Source organism: Betta splendens, chromosome 10, assembly GCF_900634795.4.
Source record: "Betta splendens chromosome 10, fBetSpl5.4, whole genome shotgun sequence".
NCBI lineage: Eukaryota > Metazoa > Chordata > Actinopteri > Anabantiformes > Osphronemidae > Betta > Betta splendens.
This window is the reverse complement of record NC_040890.2, coordinates 16,456,765-16,475,877: the sequence shown is the minus strand read 5'-3', so window position 1 is coordinate 16,475,877 and position 19,113 is coordinate 16,456,765. Positions and strand designations below refer to the sequence as shown.

Here is a 19,113-nt window from a genome sequence, read left to right as displayed (position 1 = left end):
ACAAACAACCACCCAGATGTGAGTCCGTGCGTGGCCGTACACCTTCCCCCGTCCGACACTCGGTTCCGCAACTGTATTTCTGAAAGGTTGCACCATCTGAGCTACTGCGTCCGGCCTTCCTCGTCACTTCCAGGCCTCCGTGCGTGGATATATTTGGTTACCTAGCTTCCCCGCCAGCTCCGGGACGTGCTCCGAGTCCCCGTTGGCCGTCCCCGCTCCACCTCTGGAACTGGAGTCGTCTGGTGGGAGAGAGTGAAAGGCGAGAGGCATCGTTAGTGACCTGACAGCTTCTGAATAGTCGAGTGAACTATACGCGGACTCCAATCACATGACGAATATATGGAGAGGTCAAAATGAGGACGTCGTGGCAACAGCCCTTTGATGAGCGAGTGGACTGAAATAAGCATTTATGACCTGCACAGGTTCTTCAAACCTAAAACCTGAACCAAACCAAAACCTGATGGTTATAAAGAACAGAAAACATCTAAATGGGCCGCGGCATCAAATAATCAAGGTTGTGAATGCAGTAGTAAATGTTTATGGTGGACGTTGGTGCGTACACAGATCAGCGTTGAACGTGGCGCCAAATGTCTTTAATGCATCACTATTTGGACCGTGGAATAAAGGACGCATTTGAAATGCAAATACGAGGCATAGCTTGCATCCTTGGGGCTGGTATTAATAGCACACTGGCAGGCTGCGCGGTGCTGGCACAGTGTGTGTGTGTGTGTGTGTGTGTGTGTGTGTGTGTGTGTGTGGATTCCTGCGTGGGTGTGTCTGTGTGCACGCTCTGGCATTACTTGACTAAGTGGTAACTTGAGGTGCTGGTATTCCTGTCAAACCTTCCTCCTCCGTCGCTCTAACTGACCCCCCCCTCAAACCCCCGTCCCGCCGCCGCATGCACGGCGTGTTCTGAGAAAGGGCAGCGCGTTTGATGTCGAGCGCCATGAGGGTCTGATCTGAGGGGGGAACGCGGTTTAACGCCCTCCTCCAGGCCTCGTGTGAGGCTGTAAACCTTACTTGGCAGAACTCCTGCAGAACCTCTCACAGGAGGGGGGGTTCTGGACCGCTTCCATTGTCCGTACACAACAACAAGCGTATCAAACCGTTTCCCAAATTGAAAACATGTCTGCTGTTGGTGAAGCTGCGTGGTTGAGGTTCTGATGTCAAATCAACAAGCGAGAGGTGGAGAAGTACTACATGAAGCTCGTTAGGGGTTAAATTAGTGTTAAATAGTTATAATTTCAAAGTCAAATGACCGCAGACTCGAAGGTGAGGATGCTTTAAGTGGAGCTGTGGAGTTGGACTCGTCATGACTGCAGCAGGGGCATCGTCTTTCCAGTATCAAAAACAGAACCGTGCCCGATCCACAGATGACCGCACGTGTACAAATATAGCTGCTGCTACTGATGACAATAAATAAGCACATGATGTCACACAGGCTCCTCCATTATCTCTACATTCACTCTGGAGCGAGCGTTCGCCCAGAGGCCAAGCTGAAGGACGGCCTCTTGTTTGGTAGAAGTCAAACATCTGTCACAACGACAGATCCAGGCTTCAGGAAACCTTCGACCACCGTTACACCTTTGCTTCGGCCACTTTCAATACACAAAATCCTCCTTTCCGATCGTGTTTCTTCTCTTAGCGGTGAGCCAGACATGCACAAAACATGAGTGGTACCATGGCAACAAAACCAATGCAAGCTATTAAAACTCAAAGTACCTCAGGTTAATGACACAGTAAGGTTGCGGCGTCTTGTGCGATTTTGCTGAGCAACAACAACAACAAGCGCGAGTCGAAGCCGAGCAGGTCCTGGAAGCAAAGTAGCAATTAAACAGCGCAGCGCAGTGCGCTGCTGCACAACTAAAATACACAACCACGCAGTTCGCCTTCAGGCCACATGTTTCTGCCTATTGTCCACTTTTAACTTGGCTCTCGTGCAACGGCTGGATCGGGAACTTTTGTTGATCATGCGAAGACATCAAGCGTCTCCTCTGAGTCTATAATTTGTGTTTGTGTGTCACTGCGCTCCCCTATAAATTATTGTACGTCGCAGATCTCTCTTTTCTGCCTCTGTTAATCCAAAGGGCGACTGGTTCAACAGTGTGTTACATTTCACACATTGCCTGGCTGGGCAACCCCACCCCCCGTGTGTGTGTGGGTGTTTGGCTAACGCCGTCCTGTATTTACTTTCAGGTCTGCACAGAAAGGGCAGCCATTGGACATGAGCGTGGCCAGAAATACGAGTCCCAGCAGTGCAGTGTGTGTGTGTGTGTGTGTGCGCGCGCACGTCCAGGGGGCCAGTGTTTTCCTAAAGGGTCGTGTCCTTCCAGGTTTTAATATAGAGACACTGGATATGTGGACAGAACCTCTGCATGCATGTGCTACAGAGCCGTTTCTGTGGTGGCTCCTACTGACCGCTGGTTGTTGCAGCGTCGGAGCCAAAACCAGCAGCTCTGATGTGAGTTTGTGCATCTGACAAACACAGTGAATCACTCTTAGTTTATGGTTGGACCCTGGCGGAGGTTCAAGCTCAGACTTTCTGCTCCCTCCACAGGAAGGCACTGCTGGGTTAAACAGCTTTAAGAGCTCTTGTCTCATTATTTACCATGTGCCACTCTGGTCTCCAAACTAAAGGCCTGCGTCGCAGCATTAGATGCTAAATGCTGAGCTTCAGCGCTGCTCTGCTACGGCGTCGATCCTCCTCCAAACCCGTCTGCTTTAACAGCCTGAAGAATAAACACCATTTGTCCTTGGGCAGATGGCGGACGACCTACTAAAACACACACTGTGATTAAAGCTCCATCGCTCCGCCCGAACTCTGGAAGCAATGAAGCGCTTCTACTAAAGTGAGCGATGGCAAGAAAAACACAGGTTGAAAACTTTTTGTTTGTCTCTGGTTTCACCACAGTTGCCCTGATTTTTGACCACAAGCTCTGAACACACTTCAAACTGTATTGAGACATTACAGGTTAGGTTCACATGTAATAAATATATATGTATATGCACATACAGTATATAATATACTCAATCCATCCGTGCACTATAACAGACTTAGAGAAACCGTGAGTTCTGATTGTCTTTCTACCTTTTTAGGGCTGGAACGATTAAGGAGCTAATGGAAAAGTTTCTAAACATTTATCAAGCAAAACTGCCAAAGATTAGCTGCTTTCAGATGTTCAAACAGGAGGATTAGCTGCTTCTCTGCTTTAAATCACTGCAAATTCAACACTGATGTTGATTGGGCCAAACAGGCTCTGGAGCCATAAATCGAGGCCTTTCCACGTTTCTGACTGTTTTATACACAAAACAATTAAGTGGTTTGTTGAAAAAACGATTAATTCCTGATAATGTCTTTTCTCTGCGTTTGAAGTGTTGGACGTCCACGTCGGGTTCAGTCACTTCCAGAACTCTGCCGTCTTTGATCCCGGCTCTTGCCCTGTGACATCCGCGCTCCAGTCCCTGCGCTCGCCACAGTGCAGGTCTGTGTCCTCCACGGCGCCACAGAGCGCCACTGTTTTTACACGCGGGTCCGAAGGAAGGCTCCAAGATTCAAACGGCGGCGGTCGGGGCACGCGGGCGTCCACGTACGCGCACACGTGCACGGTGGTCCACACACACACACACACACACACACACACACACACACATGCACGCACGCAGGGACGCACGCACGCACACACGCACACACGCACACACACACACACACATCACTGTGATTTACACTCTCGCCCGTGGAGGCAGCGTAGCCGTATGGAAGTCATTACGAGTTGTGCTGCTACACAGTCCTCCATTAACAGAGAGAGAGAGAGAGAGAGAGAGAGAGAGAGAGAGAGAGAGAGAGAGAGAGAGGGAGAGAGAGAGAGCGAACAAGACGGGATCTGATCGACTTTTTGAGGAGGTCAAGAGGCAGCGAGAGCCAGATGAAAAAGCCGAAGTCGGAGGGAAAGCGGCGCGACAGCGCAGAGGAAGATTTATTAAGTGTAACCGCAGAACAGACAATCGTACAGTTTACTGCCGCGGCAGATTAACAACTTCTGTGTGTGTGTGTGTGTGTGTGTGTGTGCGTGTGTGTTCAGAGTCCAGAGTATTTAGTGGAGCGAGATCACGATGATGATGTGTGATGGAGGTGCTGACATTTTCCAGCGTTCATTAAATCACATACACATGTATACACACACACACGCACGCACGCACGCACACACACACACACACACACACACACACACACACACACACACACACACACACACACACACACACACACACACAACCCTCATAAGGTAAACATCTTGTGCTCAGAAGTGTTGCCGAACATTCCCGGCTGAATGTTAACGTGTGTTCAACATATTTCCATCGTAAAGTTGCACTCATAAAAAAGTTTGTTGTTGTCTTGGCCCGAGGCTGTGGTGAATATTTTGAGGAGAAAACACTGTCAGGTGTTGGTGCGTGTGCCTGCATGAGTGCGATGATGATGATGATGATGAGCAGCGCGTGTGTCAGACCGCTCACATTGACCTGGTGGATTTGAAGGGACTCAAACGTCAGACAGCGGCCCGTTCCCAGCTACGAACACTAATCGCTTCAGGGACTTACATTGTGTGTGACTGCCAGCTTTCATCAGCAGCGTTCGTAACATGTAGCTTTGGACCTCGAGACGAGGCAGTTTTTCCAAATTCTCTGGAACCAAAACGATTTCTGCTCTTGACTCTGGAACAAAATGTGCAATGCTCAACTCACAATTGACTCACGTTGACAGGAGACTGACTGTGCAACGAGCTGTTGTTCAGACAGTGGATGCTGTTTGAAGGCATGAGAAGTATTAAGGGTTGAAGTGAATTTGTGACAGTGAATTTGTGACATTCGTGAGCCTCATGCTCAATGTTGGCAGCTCTGTGCCAGGTCCATGCTACGACTGGAGACCTACACTCACTCATTCACCTGTAACCAAATCTATGAACACTGATGAATCACGAGGGGGTGTAGGTCTCCAGCGGCTGAATGCAGCACGTTTTGCCCTTCCAGCGCTGAGTTCTTCAATAGCTGGTAAAATAAATGCACATGAAAACGGCATATGACAGAAAAGAGGGAGCAGAACTGGTCCGTTTGGTTTCTGAGGCCAGGTTTTAACCACAAAGGTATTTAACGGGCGAGCAAACGCGGCCAAAGCTGTTTTGTTTTTCATCACATGTGAAAAGCTCCAATGATTCATGCAGTGCTTCAATACATGACGCTGGGATCACGAGCAGCGCTTTCCTCCAGCAGCATCGCCGCCGCTGCTCCGACCGGACGGTTCGGCCCGTTCTGCTCAGCTCAGCACAAACCCAAGCATGTGGGCTCCTGCGCCGGCCGGGAAGTAAACGTCAGACTTATCTGGCCCTTAATCGCCTGCTCTCCACCTCCTGTCTCACTCATCCTGCACAACGCGCAGTCAAACGAAGCCCCGTCTCGCTCGCAGACTAAACAATAGCAGTTTCGGCGGAACCTTTTGTGATGTGCTGGCATCGCGTTCGAGAGGGGAAGTGAGGAGTGGAGGTGCACGCACCTATGGATGCGTGTAGAAGCGTGTGCGTGTTTAACTCTGAGCAGAGCTCTGTGCTTCTTGAAGCCGAGCGCACCGCAGTTTGATCCTGTGCCATGAATTGGCTCAGCAGGCTAATTACAGCCACCTGTGTGTGTGTGTGTGTGTGTGTGTGTGTGTGTGTGTGTGTGTGTGTGTGTGTGTGTGTGTGTGTGAGGTAAGAATGGCTGCAGAGAAGAGGAGAGTAAAAACTCACACACGCACACGCACACACACACACTGAATTAATAATAATGCAGCGCTGATGGTGCAGGAGGCTGGAGTGCTGTTTTCCATTGGAGGGTTAACCTTCAGCGTGTCCCTGTGTCTGGACTGTGTCAGGCCTGTTACGTCCACTTTGGGCCGCAGCGTGTCTGAGCGGGTCCAGCTGTCAGTCACTCGTGAACTCCGGGGGAAACACACCGGAAGACGTTTCTAATGTAGATGCGAACAAAAACCTTCTTGTGGACACGGTTCACGTTTGAATGGAAAAGGAAAAACAGAGTCTCATTGGACTCACTGATCCAAGAAACGGCTGCATTTTGCTTGAAAGAACCTCATAACAATATACGACCAACAGACTAACTGTGTTTTTCTTGGCCTAATGAATAAACCTTCAGCCCAGTTCTGTTTTTTGTTGCCTTTGTGCATTTCCTGTTTCTCTGCTCGAGTCGTGACGAGGTCAGTGCCGCTACGACCGGATCCGATCAGGATGTGACACCGTGCCTGTAGCTTGGTTTTATGGTCGAGCGGTGAAAATGAGCAATCGTGGCTCCGAACATCTGGCTCCTATGCTCCATTGCTCCTTCTGCTGAGGAAGTTGTTCTTCTTAGTACCGTTGGCTTACGCTGAAGGTCACGCTCCTAAAGCGCCACTGAGAACAGAAAAACCCAAAGTTTCCAGTTCCTCTTGACCAAATCCTCGATAAACTAACACTTCCAGGTAACTAATTTAAGACAGGGAGCAGAGTTTGGGCTAAAAGCAGCTGTCGTGGAAAAAAATTTATTTCTGCAGTTACACCTTATTTCTGCAGACAGTCAATGTGCACACGAGGAGTTCATCAAAGATGCTCTGAATTGTCTGTCTCTGCACCGAGTATCAGCATGAACACACACGAGCACATCCTGGCGCCTAACAAACAACTAATACGCTTACACCTGTGGGCTGAGCTGCTGACATTTCCAGTCAAGCTGATGGTTCAGCTAAAGGTCGCCCAGTTCCTCACCCCCCGGACTGCCAGAGTCTGGGTGCGAAGACACCAGGAAACAGAAGCAGATGCAGAGGTCTGCAAGGTGTTAAGATGCTCAACAAAAGCAAGCAAAGCAATGATAATTATATTATTAATAATTATCATAATTAATAATTGTTAAAAATAAAACTCTTCATAAGTGCAAAATATTGCATTTCTGTTACACGGCCTCTAAATGGCTGTTAGTATTAATTTTTCAAGCCAACTTGTCGCGTTATGCCCCTCGTGTAAATATAAAGAGATCACATCACAGCCAATATTCAGAATAATGTTAAACTTTCTTAAATCACATTATTAGCATTACTTTTGATTAACAGCAGCATCTGGAAGCAGGAAACATCTGCTTTGTTTTAGACGTCAGGTTAAAGGTTCATTATTTCATTAAGTAATTAACTCCAAACAAATTGGGTTAAAATCACAGCCTCGACCATCTGTCGACTCTAGACTTTTTGGTGTCAGTGTTGATAAAGCTCCTTCTAAAACGTACAGAAACCAGTTCCATCAGCAGAACTGTGACCGGTCCACTGTGTGGAGGTGAGACGACCCACAGACGAAATACAAAGTGAATCCCAAAGTGTGTTCCGACCGCTGCTGACCCTGACCCGTGACCCCACAGCACCGCGTCAGAACAAAGCTTATATTTTCCTCTGGGGATCAATAACGCATCACATTAAAGACTCAGCCGGACTTTTTGCATCTGCCCCATGCGGTGGGGAAAAAGAAGGAAGCTCAATGGAGCCACTTCCAGCTGACAAAGCAACAACATTCATTCTCAATTTGATATTATCCAAATACACAATGTGTGATTAACATGCCACCGTTTTATGAGGCGTTAATAAGTCCAGATCAGTTTTCCAGCGGCGTCACTGGATTCTGCGCCGGTGTGTTTACAGATACTGCGGCCCGGCACGGGCCATTTACTGCAGCCTTGGCGGTCGGGTGTAGGTTAGCAACAGGATCTGGCTTCGGTTATGACATGGATAATGTTAAGAAAACCCAGAGCGAGAAAATGCACGGGCACCTCAGGCTCAGCGAGGAACACGGGCTGCGTCGAAGCATCAACAGGCCCGTGAAATAACATACAGGCAGGAGGCGAGCGCTTTCACGCACCCGCTCATAAACGGCCGACGCTGACGGGGTTTATGGGTTCTGAAAACACACTTCAGGATCAGGTTTTGCTTTTCTGTGTGTGTGTGTGTGTTATTAGAACATGTGTTTGTAAAACAAAAGCATCTGGCTGAGTTCATTGCAAGTTTTCAAGCCTTGATATGAAAGCATTTTCCCTCCTGCACTCGCTCCTTTCTTCCTCCATCTTGTGCGCGTGTGTGTGTGTGTGTGTGTGTGTGCGCATGTGTGTGTGTGTGTGTGTGCGTACGTACATGACATGACATTAATCTTCATACCCGCTGCACACGTGTTGACTCACGTAACTGTTTTACATCACTGTTCACACTTCACTGGCGGAGCAGCGGGGTCAAGCACCAAACACGGGCTGAGATTTGCCTAAAATGGAGACGATGAACACGCCACGCAGGCATCTGGAGGCGCAGCGCAGCGCAGAGCAGGGCCTTGACCATGCACCTGGCAGACGGAGCGCGATGGAGGTGATCCAGTCAAGGGCAGGAATGAATCAGTGGAATTACTAAATGACTTCATGTCCGCTGCTCACAGGGAGATCACACAAGTGGAAACAATGAGTGTGTGTCAGTGCACGGACTGCACACGTTCCTCTTTAAATGGTGTGAGCTGACTTGGATTCAAAGTTTATCCTGAAATTGTCAGGGTTTATTGAACAGGACTTAGCCGAGCATCAAAAGACGAGATGAAAAGACGCTCCACGTCCTAAAGTAGTGGAATCCATGTCCAGCAACGCAAGGAACAAGTTCACAACCTTCTCCCACACATTGGATTAGAATCCATAACCCAAAGACGCCAGCATCAACCAACACATTCTGAGTCCTTTGTGTCTCATCTCCGTGGCCATGAATTGAGGTACAGGAGGTTCATGTCTGTTTAGCATCAGGCAGAGATATTTAGAGATCTGCTCAAACTGCCTTCATCAGGTCTGATGCCCCACAAACAAGAAGCCAAGTCCCAAATGATAACAGACCTCATTAGTGAGACGTGTGCATCATCAAAGGAGACGATACTGTACTGTACATAATGTACCTTACATCATAGAAGATTATTTTTGCATCCGGGTGCTGTATTTTATACCTGTATTTGTGTGTGTGTGTGTGTGTGTGTGTGTGTGTGTGTGTGTGTGCGTGTGTGCGCGCGCTCTCGTCCAGCTGCCGCCTGTGTAATTCTAGTAAACATCAAGGCAGCTCTTTGCTTTGCTGAATTAACAAATCTCTCACATCCATCGCCACGCGCTGCCTTTGAAACGCACACCGCCGGCCTCGGCTCAGCACTTTGAACCCTCAATCATTTTCTCCCAACGCGCCCACTCGGCTCCTCCCCGCATCAAACCATGCTCCGCTCAGAAATCCACTCATTAGTACTTTACTGGTTTTGCCCCGTCGGACGTCCTCCTCGTCCGGTTGATTCTAACAACAGGCCTTTTACATGTGGGCCTGGTAGGTGCATGAGGCCGATAACAACATAATCAATCATGTCCCAGCTCCTACGTGATGTAAGTCTCTCAGCTGCTGCCGTCAGCGCTGAGGTCACTGCAGGAATGTCAGACGGGCCTTAAAGCAACAGGCCTCCGCGATAAAGGCTGAGAATATCACACGCATGTGCACGAATACGTGCACTGTCTGCCGGCAGCACGTTAGTGCTGAGCTCTGCAGCCGCTCGCCAGCGCCCGTGTCGATCGCATGCGCTCGACTCCTTCGACTTCAAAGGTCTTGGCGCGCTGTGCGCCGCGAGGCTCCGCGCTGACAGGCCGCCTTTGATGAGCAGCTATTTACAACAATGTAACACTAAGCAGCTCGCGGTGACGCGCGGCCCCCGTGCCTGCTTTTGTTTGACTCATTAGTAATGAGGCAGGTCTTTATCTGCACCCCGGCGCTCGCTGCACTTTAGACTGGAGCACAGTATTTCAGACGGCGGTTTACAGTGCGTCCGTGTGGTCTGCTCGATGCTTGTGTAAACAAGCAGCACCGCTCTCCTCCAAACTCAAGGTCAATTACAGGTCAGGGAAAAGCCCTTTGAACAGTAGCCCTACGGCGGAGGAAGGGTTCTTCAGCGGCTGCTTAGCTCTGCTGCAGCATCCACACGTCCACCCTTCCTTCCCTCTGTTTCCACTCGTTGGGGCTTTGGTGCCCGGGCCAAGAGTCACAGCAGATAAAGAGGAAAGACGCGCTGTGCTCGTCACGGTGGCTCAAACCCCACAAACGCTGGCATCACATGCTCCTACACACACACACACGCGCACACACAGAGGTTGTCTCACAACGCCAGCTTTAAGCGAAAGCATGGACATCGTCATCTAGGAATGCACAAATATAACAGATTACAAAAAAAAAGTATGGTTAGTTTTTAAGGTTAGTTTAAAGAACTGGTAAATGAAATCAAGAGATTATGGCCACAGTGTGTGTGTGTGTGTGTGTGTGTGTGTGTGTGTGTGTGTGTGTGTGTGTGCGTGCGTATCACTTTTCAGCTGATCAAACGTCAGGCTGATAGCGGAGGCGCCGCAGAACCCCTGCTGTGTTTGCCTAAGAACCACGGGGAACGCCGCACGCAGCCCTTATCGACAGAACGCTGCACAAACACATTGTTCATGCATTCATGTGAAACTCAATACGGCGGAATGCGGCGACATTACGCAAATAAGCGCATGCAGACGCATACACCTGATGCCTGAGAACAAAACCGCTGTGTTGCAGCTCATTTCAGTCAGTCTGCTTCACATTACGCATAATTTAGCAACATGTGCTGCTCACAACTCACTTCTTCTGCTTTCACCTCAGCTGCGCTAAAGGTTTAAAATATAAAGCTTTTTATCAAACTGCCTGGAGCTCAGATACGGCGAAGCAGCAGCGCCCTTTAAGTCGACTCGCCGCCTGTGAGCGCGACAAGAAAACACAGACAAGGTTTCATCAGTGACAGAACGCCGGATAGAGCGCTTTTTTTTCCCGCCGCATCCGACGAGCAACAAAAGCAGACTGGACACGGAACCTCGCTCTGCACGTAGTTATTGAGACATCAAAGACGCAGACGATGCAGAGCTTTTCAGCGCCGACACAAACGCATTCGCCAGAGAAGAGTAACAAGTGCGAGAAGAACAGCAGAGGAAGAAAGGAGGAGGAGGAGGAGGCGGCGCGGGACATTGCGTGCTCAAAAACCAGTATTTGGCTTTGATGACGGCGCAAGAGCGAAGCAGCAAAAAGCAGACAAAAGTTTCTAAAACTTCAAAAGAAGCCTTTTTGTAGCGCAGGTCCGCGCTCTCTTTCTCCTCCGTTCTCCCATTCAGCTCCTCGCTCTGCTCTCTTCAAACACGTCTTTGCTAATCGCCGGACCCGGTTCTGCCCTTTGTGGGCTCTCCGCTGCTCTCAGGTCTATTGAGCAGGGGGGCTGTTACAGCGGGACGGCCTAATTACCCGCTCTTAGTCACACAATGGCGGCTGCAGGGCCAGTGACACAATCCCAGCCCTAATGAGAATAGACTCCTGCACTGAACAAGCATATCTGTCAATAGACCGGCCTATTATGGGGCTGGAGACTGGGGGTGGGCTGGAGATGCTGCATGTGTGTGTGTGTGTGTGGTGTAGAAGTAAATGGTCCATTACTTTATATATGAAGAAAAATGATAAAAAATAATAAATATAAACAAACTGGTGTAAAGACAAAAACGTAGCAGTAGAGAGAAAGTGTGTGTGTGTGTGTGTGTGTGTGTGTGTGTGTGTGTGTGTGTGTGTGTGTGTGTGTGTGTGTGTGTGTGTGTGTTGCCTCCTCAGGGTGACAACAATGAGCACAACTAATCCTTCAAACCGTATAATGGACCCTAAGCTGACTATTCACAGTTACACGACTCGGCTGCTAACTGCTCTGATCACACGCATACACGTCCCCCCAGTCACAGTCCTCCCCCCACGCCTCCCCCGTAGCCGACATTCTCCTTTTTATCGGGTGCTTGTCTCGCTCTTTTTCTCTTAATAACATTTCCAGGTATCTACTGTCAACTGCAGACTGTTATGTCCTAATGAGCTTCCTAGGAAATATTCCATCAGCATAAAGTCCCGCTGGCCCTTTACTGGCTGCACTGCTTCAATCTGAATCAGTTTACTGTTCATCCACAGCGCGCTCGCTGATGTTACAGCAAATTATAGTAGTTGCTTTTGGTTTATTAATTCATTCCTTCTAGTAAATGAGTATTCAGCTGTAATCCCTCTGTCCCCCACCCCCCATCATCATTGTTCCAGTGAATGTGTGTGTGCGCATTTGCACTGATGAGGTTTTTGAAAAGAGAGACTTTTTTTGTTGTTGCTGCATGTGAAGGAGCGGGAGTTATGTGGAGGAGGACGCTGAAGCACCTCCTTTCCATTCAGGCAGCGCTGCTTGTTAAGCGTGGGGGGGGGGGGGGGGGGGGCGTCTCCTATAAGAACCCACTCTAAGAGAAGTGAGCATCTGCTTGAGAGGATCCGCTCTCTCACCGTTTGACTATTATAAATAAAAATGATCTCCAAATTTGTTAATGTGAGACTCAAAGCAAGGTCTTAATTACATTTAACAAAGTGAGATGAGAAAAACATGGCTTATACTCAGCTTTTTCATATTTGGGAACAGTTGTGTTCATGAATTTGACACTTTTGCCTATTTTCTCAATGCTTTACTCAAATGATCCAAAAACACAGAGAGAACTTACACCTCACATTAGCTATGGAGGAGTTGCTGTTGGGACCCAGAGAGAAAGACTTGAGACTTTGCTGGCAAAAAGAGTTAAAAGCAATTCTGGCCTGAAAGAAGAATTAAAAAGGGGCAAAGTGAGAGGTAGAGAGAGAACAAAGACTCAACCAACAACTGCCCCATACGGAATTATGTTGATTTATTCATAAAAAAGTCAGGGTATGAGACTCAAACAGCAGCGTCTCAGCTCTGCAAAAATCCTAAAACACATGTGCATTAATGCTGGTTTAGGGTGGATTTAGTCTCCAGAGTCAGTAACTGCTGCCTGGAGCAGAAGGATCGCTGACTGACAGATGGCCTCTCGTTCTGAGGACTGGAGTCAGAGTTAGCAGAGGGCATTTAAGACCCATTAGGAGTCTATGGGAGCTTGACTTGGCCTAAAATCAATAGATGCAGGCCGTCCACACACACACACACACACACACACACACACACACACACACACACACACACACACACACACACACACACACACACACACACACACACACACACACACGCACGCACGGCCTGAAATGGAGCATGAAGTCAAACGGGGGGAGAAGCAGGAGTTGAAAGATGCTGGAGAGGAAAGACATCTTTTTGGGCTGAGGAGAGAGAGGGAGGAGACGAGAGGAGGAGAGGAGTCGGTGACAGGAGCTCATCTAACACTGAACGCCCCCCCCCACTGTTTCTCTGCCTGTTTAACGCTGTGGTCGCTTTGCACTTTACTTTCAACAGACCTTCCATCAACCAAACAGCGCAGAGACACTGTGAAGCCCTTTTGTTCCGCCTTCTGCTGAGTTTCTATAGATACAGTAAACACAGCTCTCAGCTCTACAGTGCTTTGGATTCATTCAAACCCGACCTGTTAGAACACGGATTTCACTCTCCTGTTCTGAGGAGGAACGCTGCCCTCCTCCTTTCGTCCTCCATCTCCCCGTCCTGTCCGTCTTCCTTTCTGCGTCTTTGCTGGAGGGGAAACGAGGCAGAACAGGAGGATGTGGGACAGACAGCCGTGAAATGGAGGCCAGGGCCCCTGGGGAGCGTGTGCTCTTGTGTACAGTATGCGCCTGCATCTGCGTTTCATTCTCATTTGTCAGTGAGCTGCGTAAGCGGGTGAAGGAAGCGCGCTTTCCTGTCCGGTCCTGTTGATGGATTTACCAAAACACGGCGCGTCTGTCTCTCTGGATCTGTGCGTTCGTCTCCTCCGGACTCCTCCCGTGAGCACAGACACACACAGACCTGCTGTCTGCCCTCACCTCCGATGGAGCCGCTTTGACCGCCTCAAAGACACGGCAGCGTGTTGATAAAACCTGCATGAAGCCAGATCTGATGCAGACGGACAAGCGGAAGCATCAGCCCTCACTGTCTGAGCAGACAAGAAGCAGGGCAGACTCCAACACACGCACCTGAGCGCTAGTTTAACACAGTAACACAGCGTCAAATGTACAGGTTCCCCTGTGGAATACAAATAAGATAAGAAATACAGTCAAAGAAAACTAAAAACTTCACAAACTTTACAGTAATAATAATAATATTAACAACAACAATAGTAGTGGTGGTAGAGATTCAACGTCCTGCTCTGAATCAGATTCGTATCAGATAATGTAAATAACAGAGTCGAGCCAGTCGTGTGTCTGGAGTGGAGTTGACCTGAGCTGAAGCTGCACTGAGGGAGAAGAGCAGCATCCACGCTAACGTTGTCAGGATTAGAATGAGATATGAGGAAGGACAGAACTGCTGAACCGCGTGGGTGACGTTCTCCAAAGATTGTTGAGAAGAAGGATACAAACAAATCTAACCCAGTTCTGGTGGTCCCTGAAACAACAGCGGGATAAAACTAAAGCGCAGTGTTCACTTACGCTCCTAATTCTGGGATCCAGTTCAAACTCACTCACTCTCATGTTGTGTAAATCATGGCTGAGCTGCCTGGTCGCCCTCTGCGAGGCCCCTCAGCTCAGCACCGACCGCGCAGCTCCTCCGAGCCGCCGCTCCAGGTTCCCTCTGCGCATTTTTCTGCCATTAGCGCCAGAGCGGCGTGCGTGAAACCTGAGCAGAGGAATCTGGGGCAACAACAGTGAAACCCCAGCAGGCGCAGCTGCCCCGGTGCGTGTGCATGTGTGTGTGTGGGAAGGAACCGGGGTTGTTTGGAGACCGTTGAAGGCCCGGCTCAGGCTGTGACTCCGACCCGTTTCGCTCCGGTCCGCGGCCTCGTCGACATCCTCCTGAGACCAGGCTCCAGAAACCTCCATTAAAACTGCTGATATTTGAGAACGCAAGAACGGACGTATCAGGGAAGGAGGAAGCGAGGGGACGGAGCGGCGATGCTGGTCTGCAACTGGATGTGAGGTGCGAGCCTCTGGCTGGAGGAGCCCTGCAGCCTCACACTGCAAAACAGCTCCATGAGCAAAGACAAGGTCCTGGAAGGAGGAACGGGAGTCAGGACGGAACTGAGACCGTTTCAGCTCAGTCTTCAGGCAACAGCGGAGTGAACTGTCATGACAGACAGGCGTGAGCTGTGTGACATCAGGACGTCGGTGTGTATTAAGCCACTCATCCTTTACTCGCTGTATTTTCCATTTGTCATGTTTCATCCTGCGTCTTTATTTTCCCTACATCAACATTCATTATGCATCTGCTGCTCGATGAACATAAATCACACACAGGCTCGTTGATTCAAACCTACACCGTGTCGACAATTGAAACGTCTCTGCGTCTTTTTCCTCTTTGTTCCGCGATTATGACCAGATGTCAGCTGCTACAGTTGAGCTCATGAGTGTGCGATGACGGACGCCATCATTAGAACCCGAAAGGTGTTCACACACACACACACACACACACACACACACACACACACACACACACACACACACACACACACACACACACACACACACACACACACACACACACACACACACACACACACAGTAACTCCAAACCACTTCCTTCCTTTTTTTTATGCCCCGGACACGCTCTCATTGTCATCACATCTGGTTTGAACTATAAATTTTCTATCAATCACCCTTCTGGAAGAGCAGGGAAAGGATTTGAGAATTTCATGCATGCGAGTAGGGAAGACAAACGCCCCTACCCCTGCAAAAATAAAAAAAGGTTCGATATAAAAAAGTGAGATGGAGAAAGTGAGCGGGAGGGAGAAATAAGATCTCTCCAGGACATGGAGGTTTGTTGAGCAGAAAGAAATCTGACTCAGTTTCACTTTAATGGTGGTCCCATAAATCAGAGCAAACCAAGACACACACACACACGCACGCACGCACGCACGCACGCACGCACGCACGCACGCACGCACGCACGCACACACACACACACACACACACACACACACACACACACACACACACACACACACACACACACACACACACACACACACACACACACACTGTTTACTGATACAAACATTTGCCAATCTACACATAATAAAAGAAAAAAACACTTTAAGGAATCTTTTAATTTCCTTCGCCAACTAAAGCCTCACAAAAAGCCTTTCCGTCACTTCCAACCACCGGGCAGCGCTACAGCCGACGTTTAAAAGCAATCATGTTCTATTACGTCCAGGGGAAAGAGGGGGGTCACTGTGAAAATATTGATACAAATTAAACCACAGTCAGGGAAAAGTGAAACCAACAGAGGAAGGAGGACTTGGGCCTGAGATTGAGCGCTAATAGGAAAAAGGTGCTAAATACACTTTGGGTTAGAAATTGACAGGGAAGGACGAGGAGACGCAGGTGTGAGCTCATTACTGCGAAGCGAAGCGCTCACTGAATAATTAGGCCGGGACCCCACATGAGGGCAGAGGAAGGAAGGAGGCGATGAAGGGAGCGAGGGAGGAGGAAGCAGAGAAGCACAAAGGCACCGATCAGGCCTTCAGCATCTGAGGGAGCTGCGAGAGGAGAGGCCTTCACGTCCTACAGAGTCTAAGCTGATGCGTTGGACATCACTGTCCATGCAGATTGTTTCAGCTATGAAAACACCTTAACTACCTCCCCGAGGAGATGCCATGATTCATTTCCTGTCTTCAATTACAGAGAGGGGTCGTCTTTGAAAGTTAAACTCGAGGACCGTGACCCATTGTTGTAAGATGCAAATGATGCAGCCTTTCTATTATTTCTTTTGCGAGTCCAACCAGGCGAGCACCCCCCCCCCCCCCCCCCCCCCCCCCCCCCCCCCCCACCACCACCACCACCACCACACCCCCCAGCCTGGTTTCAAGTCCGTTCCCACTGTGTCTGTTCAATATATTTCAGTTTACAGTCTTTACCATCAGCCTATAGTCTTTCCTGGGAGAAAGAGTGGGAGCAGCTGTCCGCATGGATGACCTCAGCGGCAGCTGTTGCCCCCTGTCCCCCACCCCCCATGACCCTCTGTATGCCAGCCCGCCTTTGAAGTTCAGGTCAAGACCGATAAAGCTCTGGATCACATACCGATAATAATTGCTGTACAATGAAGCAACATTACAGCCCGAGAATATGACAGAATATACTGTGCTGTTGAATCACAGTAGAATTGGTCCCTAATGGGATTCTTTGTAGCAAAGAAAACAAAGACGTGCAATGCAAAATTAGAGGAATAATGGCATTGACTGGTTGATCTGCATGTGCGCATTTAACGCGCTCTCTGCTTTGAAGTTGAGCAGAGAGCGGCGCGTCGGTCGGATTCTCTGGAACGCGGCGCAGCCCTAATCTCGCTGTTGGCTCCGACTCCGCTGACTGAAACCTGACACACTCGCACGCAGAGCTGCATGTGCACACGCACACGGAATGAGCAACACTACAATGCACAGACATGCATGTGTAAATACGCACTGTCCTCCCTCGGGGTAAGTTGTTTGTGCAGATGAGAACAGACAGAGTCCACAGATGTCATATGAAAACGTGGGCAGATTTTTGATACTGTAAGAGACAGACAGCAGACACAATCTAATCACGTTGAAGGGTGTGTGGGGAAAAATCCACTAAAAAACAAGGCACCTTTTCCAGTAACATCCAGATCAGGACTCACGCAAATGTGAAATTCCATACGAGGCTGAGTCATAAACGCAACCCGAGCAAATCACAAGCGTCTCCGTTAACAAACGCCTCATTCATAATGATACAGGAACACACAGGCACAACAAGTGTGGTCAAAAGCGCACATGCTGCACACATAATCACAGAAACTCACACAAGCAGCGATTCATTCCCCCGGTGTGATTACTGTATAATGGCCCCGCCGACCCGAGTGGGTTAATTATATCCTAGAGACTCAAAGGGCAGAGTAGACGTGAGCGGGGACGCATGTAAACACGTATAATGACAACTGATGCAGACTCAAATGAATAGGAAGATGATGGAGAGCGCTGCTCTGTGTTTGGTGGATCTGCTCAGAGTGCGTGAAGTGTTCGGTTGTTTCACACCACCTACCGATGATGATGAGCGTGTAGTTGACTTTGACGCTGCCGAACCCGTTGGTGGCCTTGCACACGTAGGTGCCGGCGTCGTCCGCCTCCACCTCCTTGATGCGCAGCCCGTGCTGCTGCACCCGGAAGCGCGTCCAGCCGCTGTGGATGTTGCGGCCGTCCTTGGTCCACATGATGAGCGGCAGCGGGTCGCTCTCCACGGGGCACGGCAGCTTCATGGTGCGGCCGAGGCGCGCGCTCTGCCGGTGCGTGACCCGCTCCGACACCCTGGGGGGACCTGAGGGCCACAGGAAGGAGGCGTGAGACCATTAAATGCTGCGTTTAAGGCTCAGCGTACGTCTGCGTTTCCATCTATGCAGGTTTCTGCCCCGAACGCTGGGGAAATCCTCCAACACTGCAGCATTTACTACAACACTGACTCCTTAACTAAAGGCAACATGGGAAACAGCCTGGGAGTAAGAACTACGTCAAGCAGCGAGTTTGATATCAAATGAGATGTCAGGCATGACCTTGACCGCTCAGTAGCCGGCCGACTGTGAAACTGCACACTGGAAAAACAAAGGGCCTGGACGGACAGGCTGAGTGAGCAGGTGATGTGGGAGGAAATGAGAGAGTGATGGAGAGCAGAGGGGAAGGAAGGGGGGAGGAGAGAAGGCAGGGGGGAGAGCGGAGGCAGTTCAAGGGAGTGTTTCTGTGGAGAGAAGGGAAATAAAATGTAATGAGAGACAAGCGTAAAGAAACAGGAAGCGAAACTCAGCGCGTACCTTCAAACAAGGTCCTCCAGAAACACACAACAGCAAACAAAGTGTCCTAACAATAACAGGTAGGATGAGATGCAGGTAAAATCCACTGAACACATGGTTGCTCCAAAGACGACCACAGTTCAGCGCAGTCTTACTTTACTCTGTTTGCTCTCCTCCCGTGAAATACTGCACGTCAACACTTATATCACGCAGCAGAGAACAGTAGGAACCAACGGCTCCTCTTCCTGGGAACGCTCGTGAGTCGTATATTCAGCAAAAGTGCGCGCAGACGCGCGACGTCACT

General features: G+C 49.5%; 1 protein-coding gene across 2 annotated transcripts in view; it reads right to left on the bottom strand.

Moving 5' to 3' along the window:
* fgfrl1a (fibroblast growth factor receptor like 1a) overlaps window positions 1-19,113 on the bottom strand; it is a 43,328-nt gene that overhangs the window by 10,016 nt on the left and 14,199 nt on the right. For both annotated transcript variants that reach the window (XM_029165360.2, XM_029165361.3), the window contains exons 3-4: window positions 18,071-18,343; window positions 162-239 (exon numbers count right to left, since the gene is read on the bottom strand). In XM_029165360.2, the coding sequence (XP_029021193.1) occupies window positions 162-239; window positions 18,071-18,343 (351 nt within the window). The remainder of the gene's footprint in view (window positions 1-161; window positions 240-18,070; window positions 18,344-19,113) is intronic.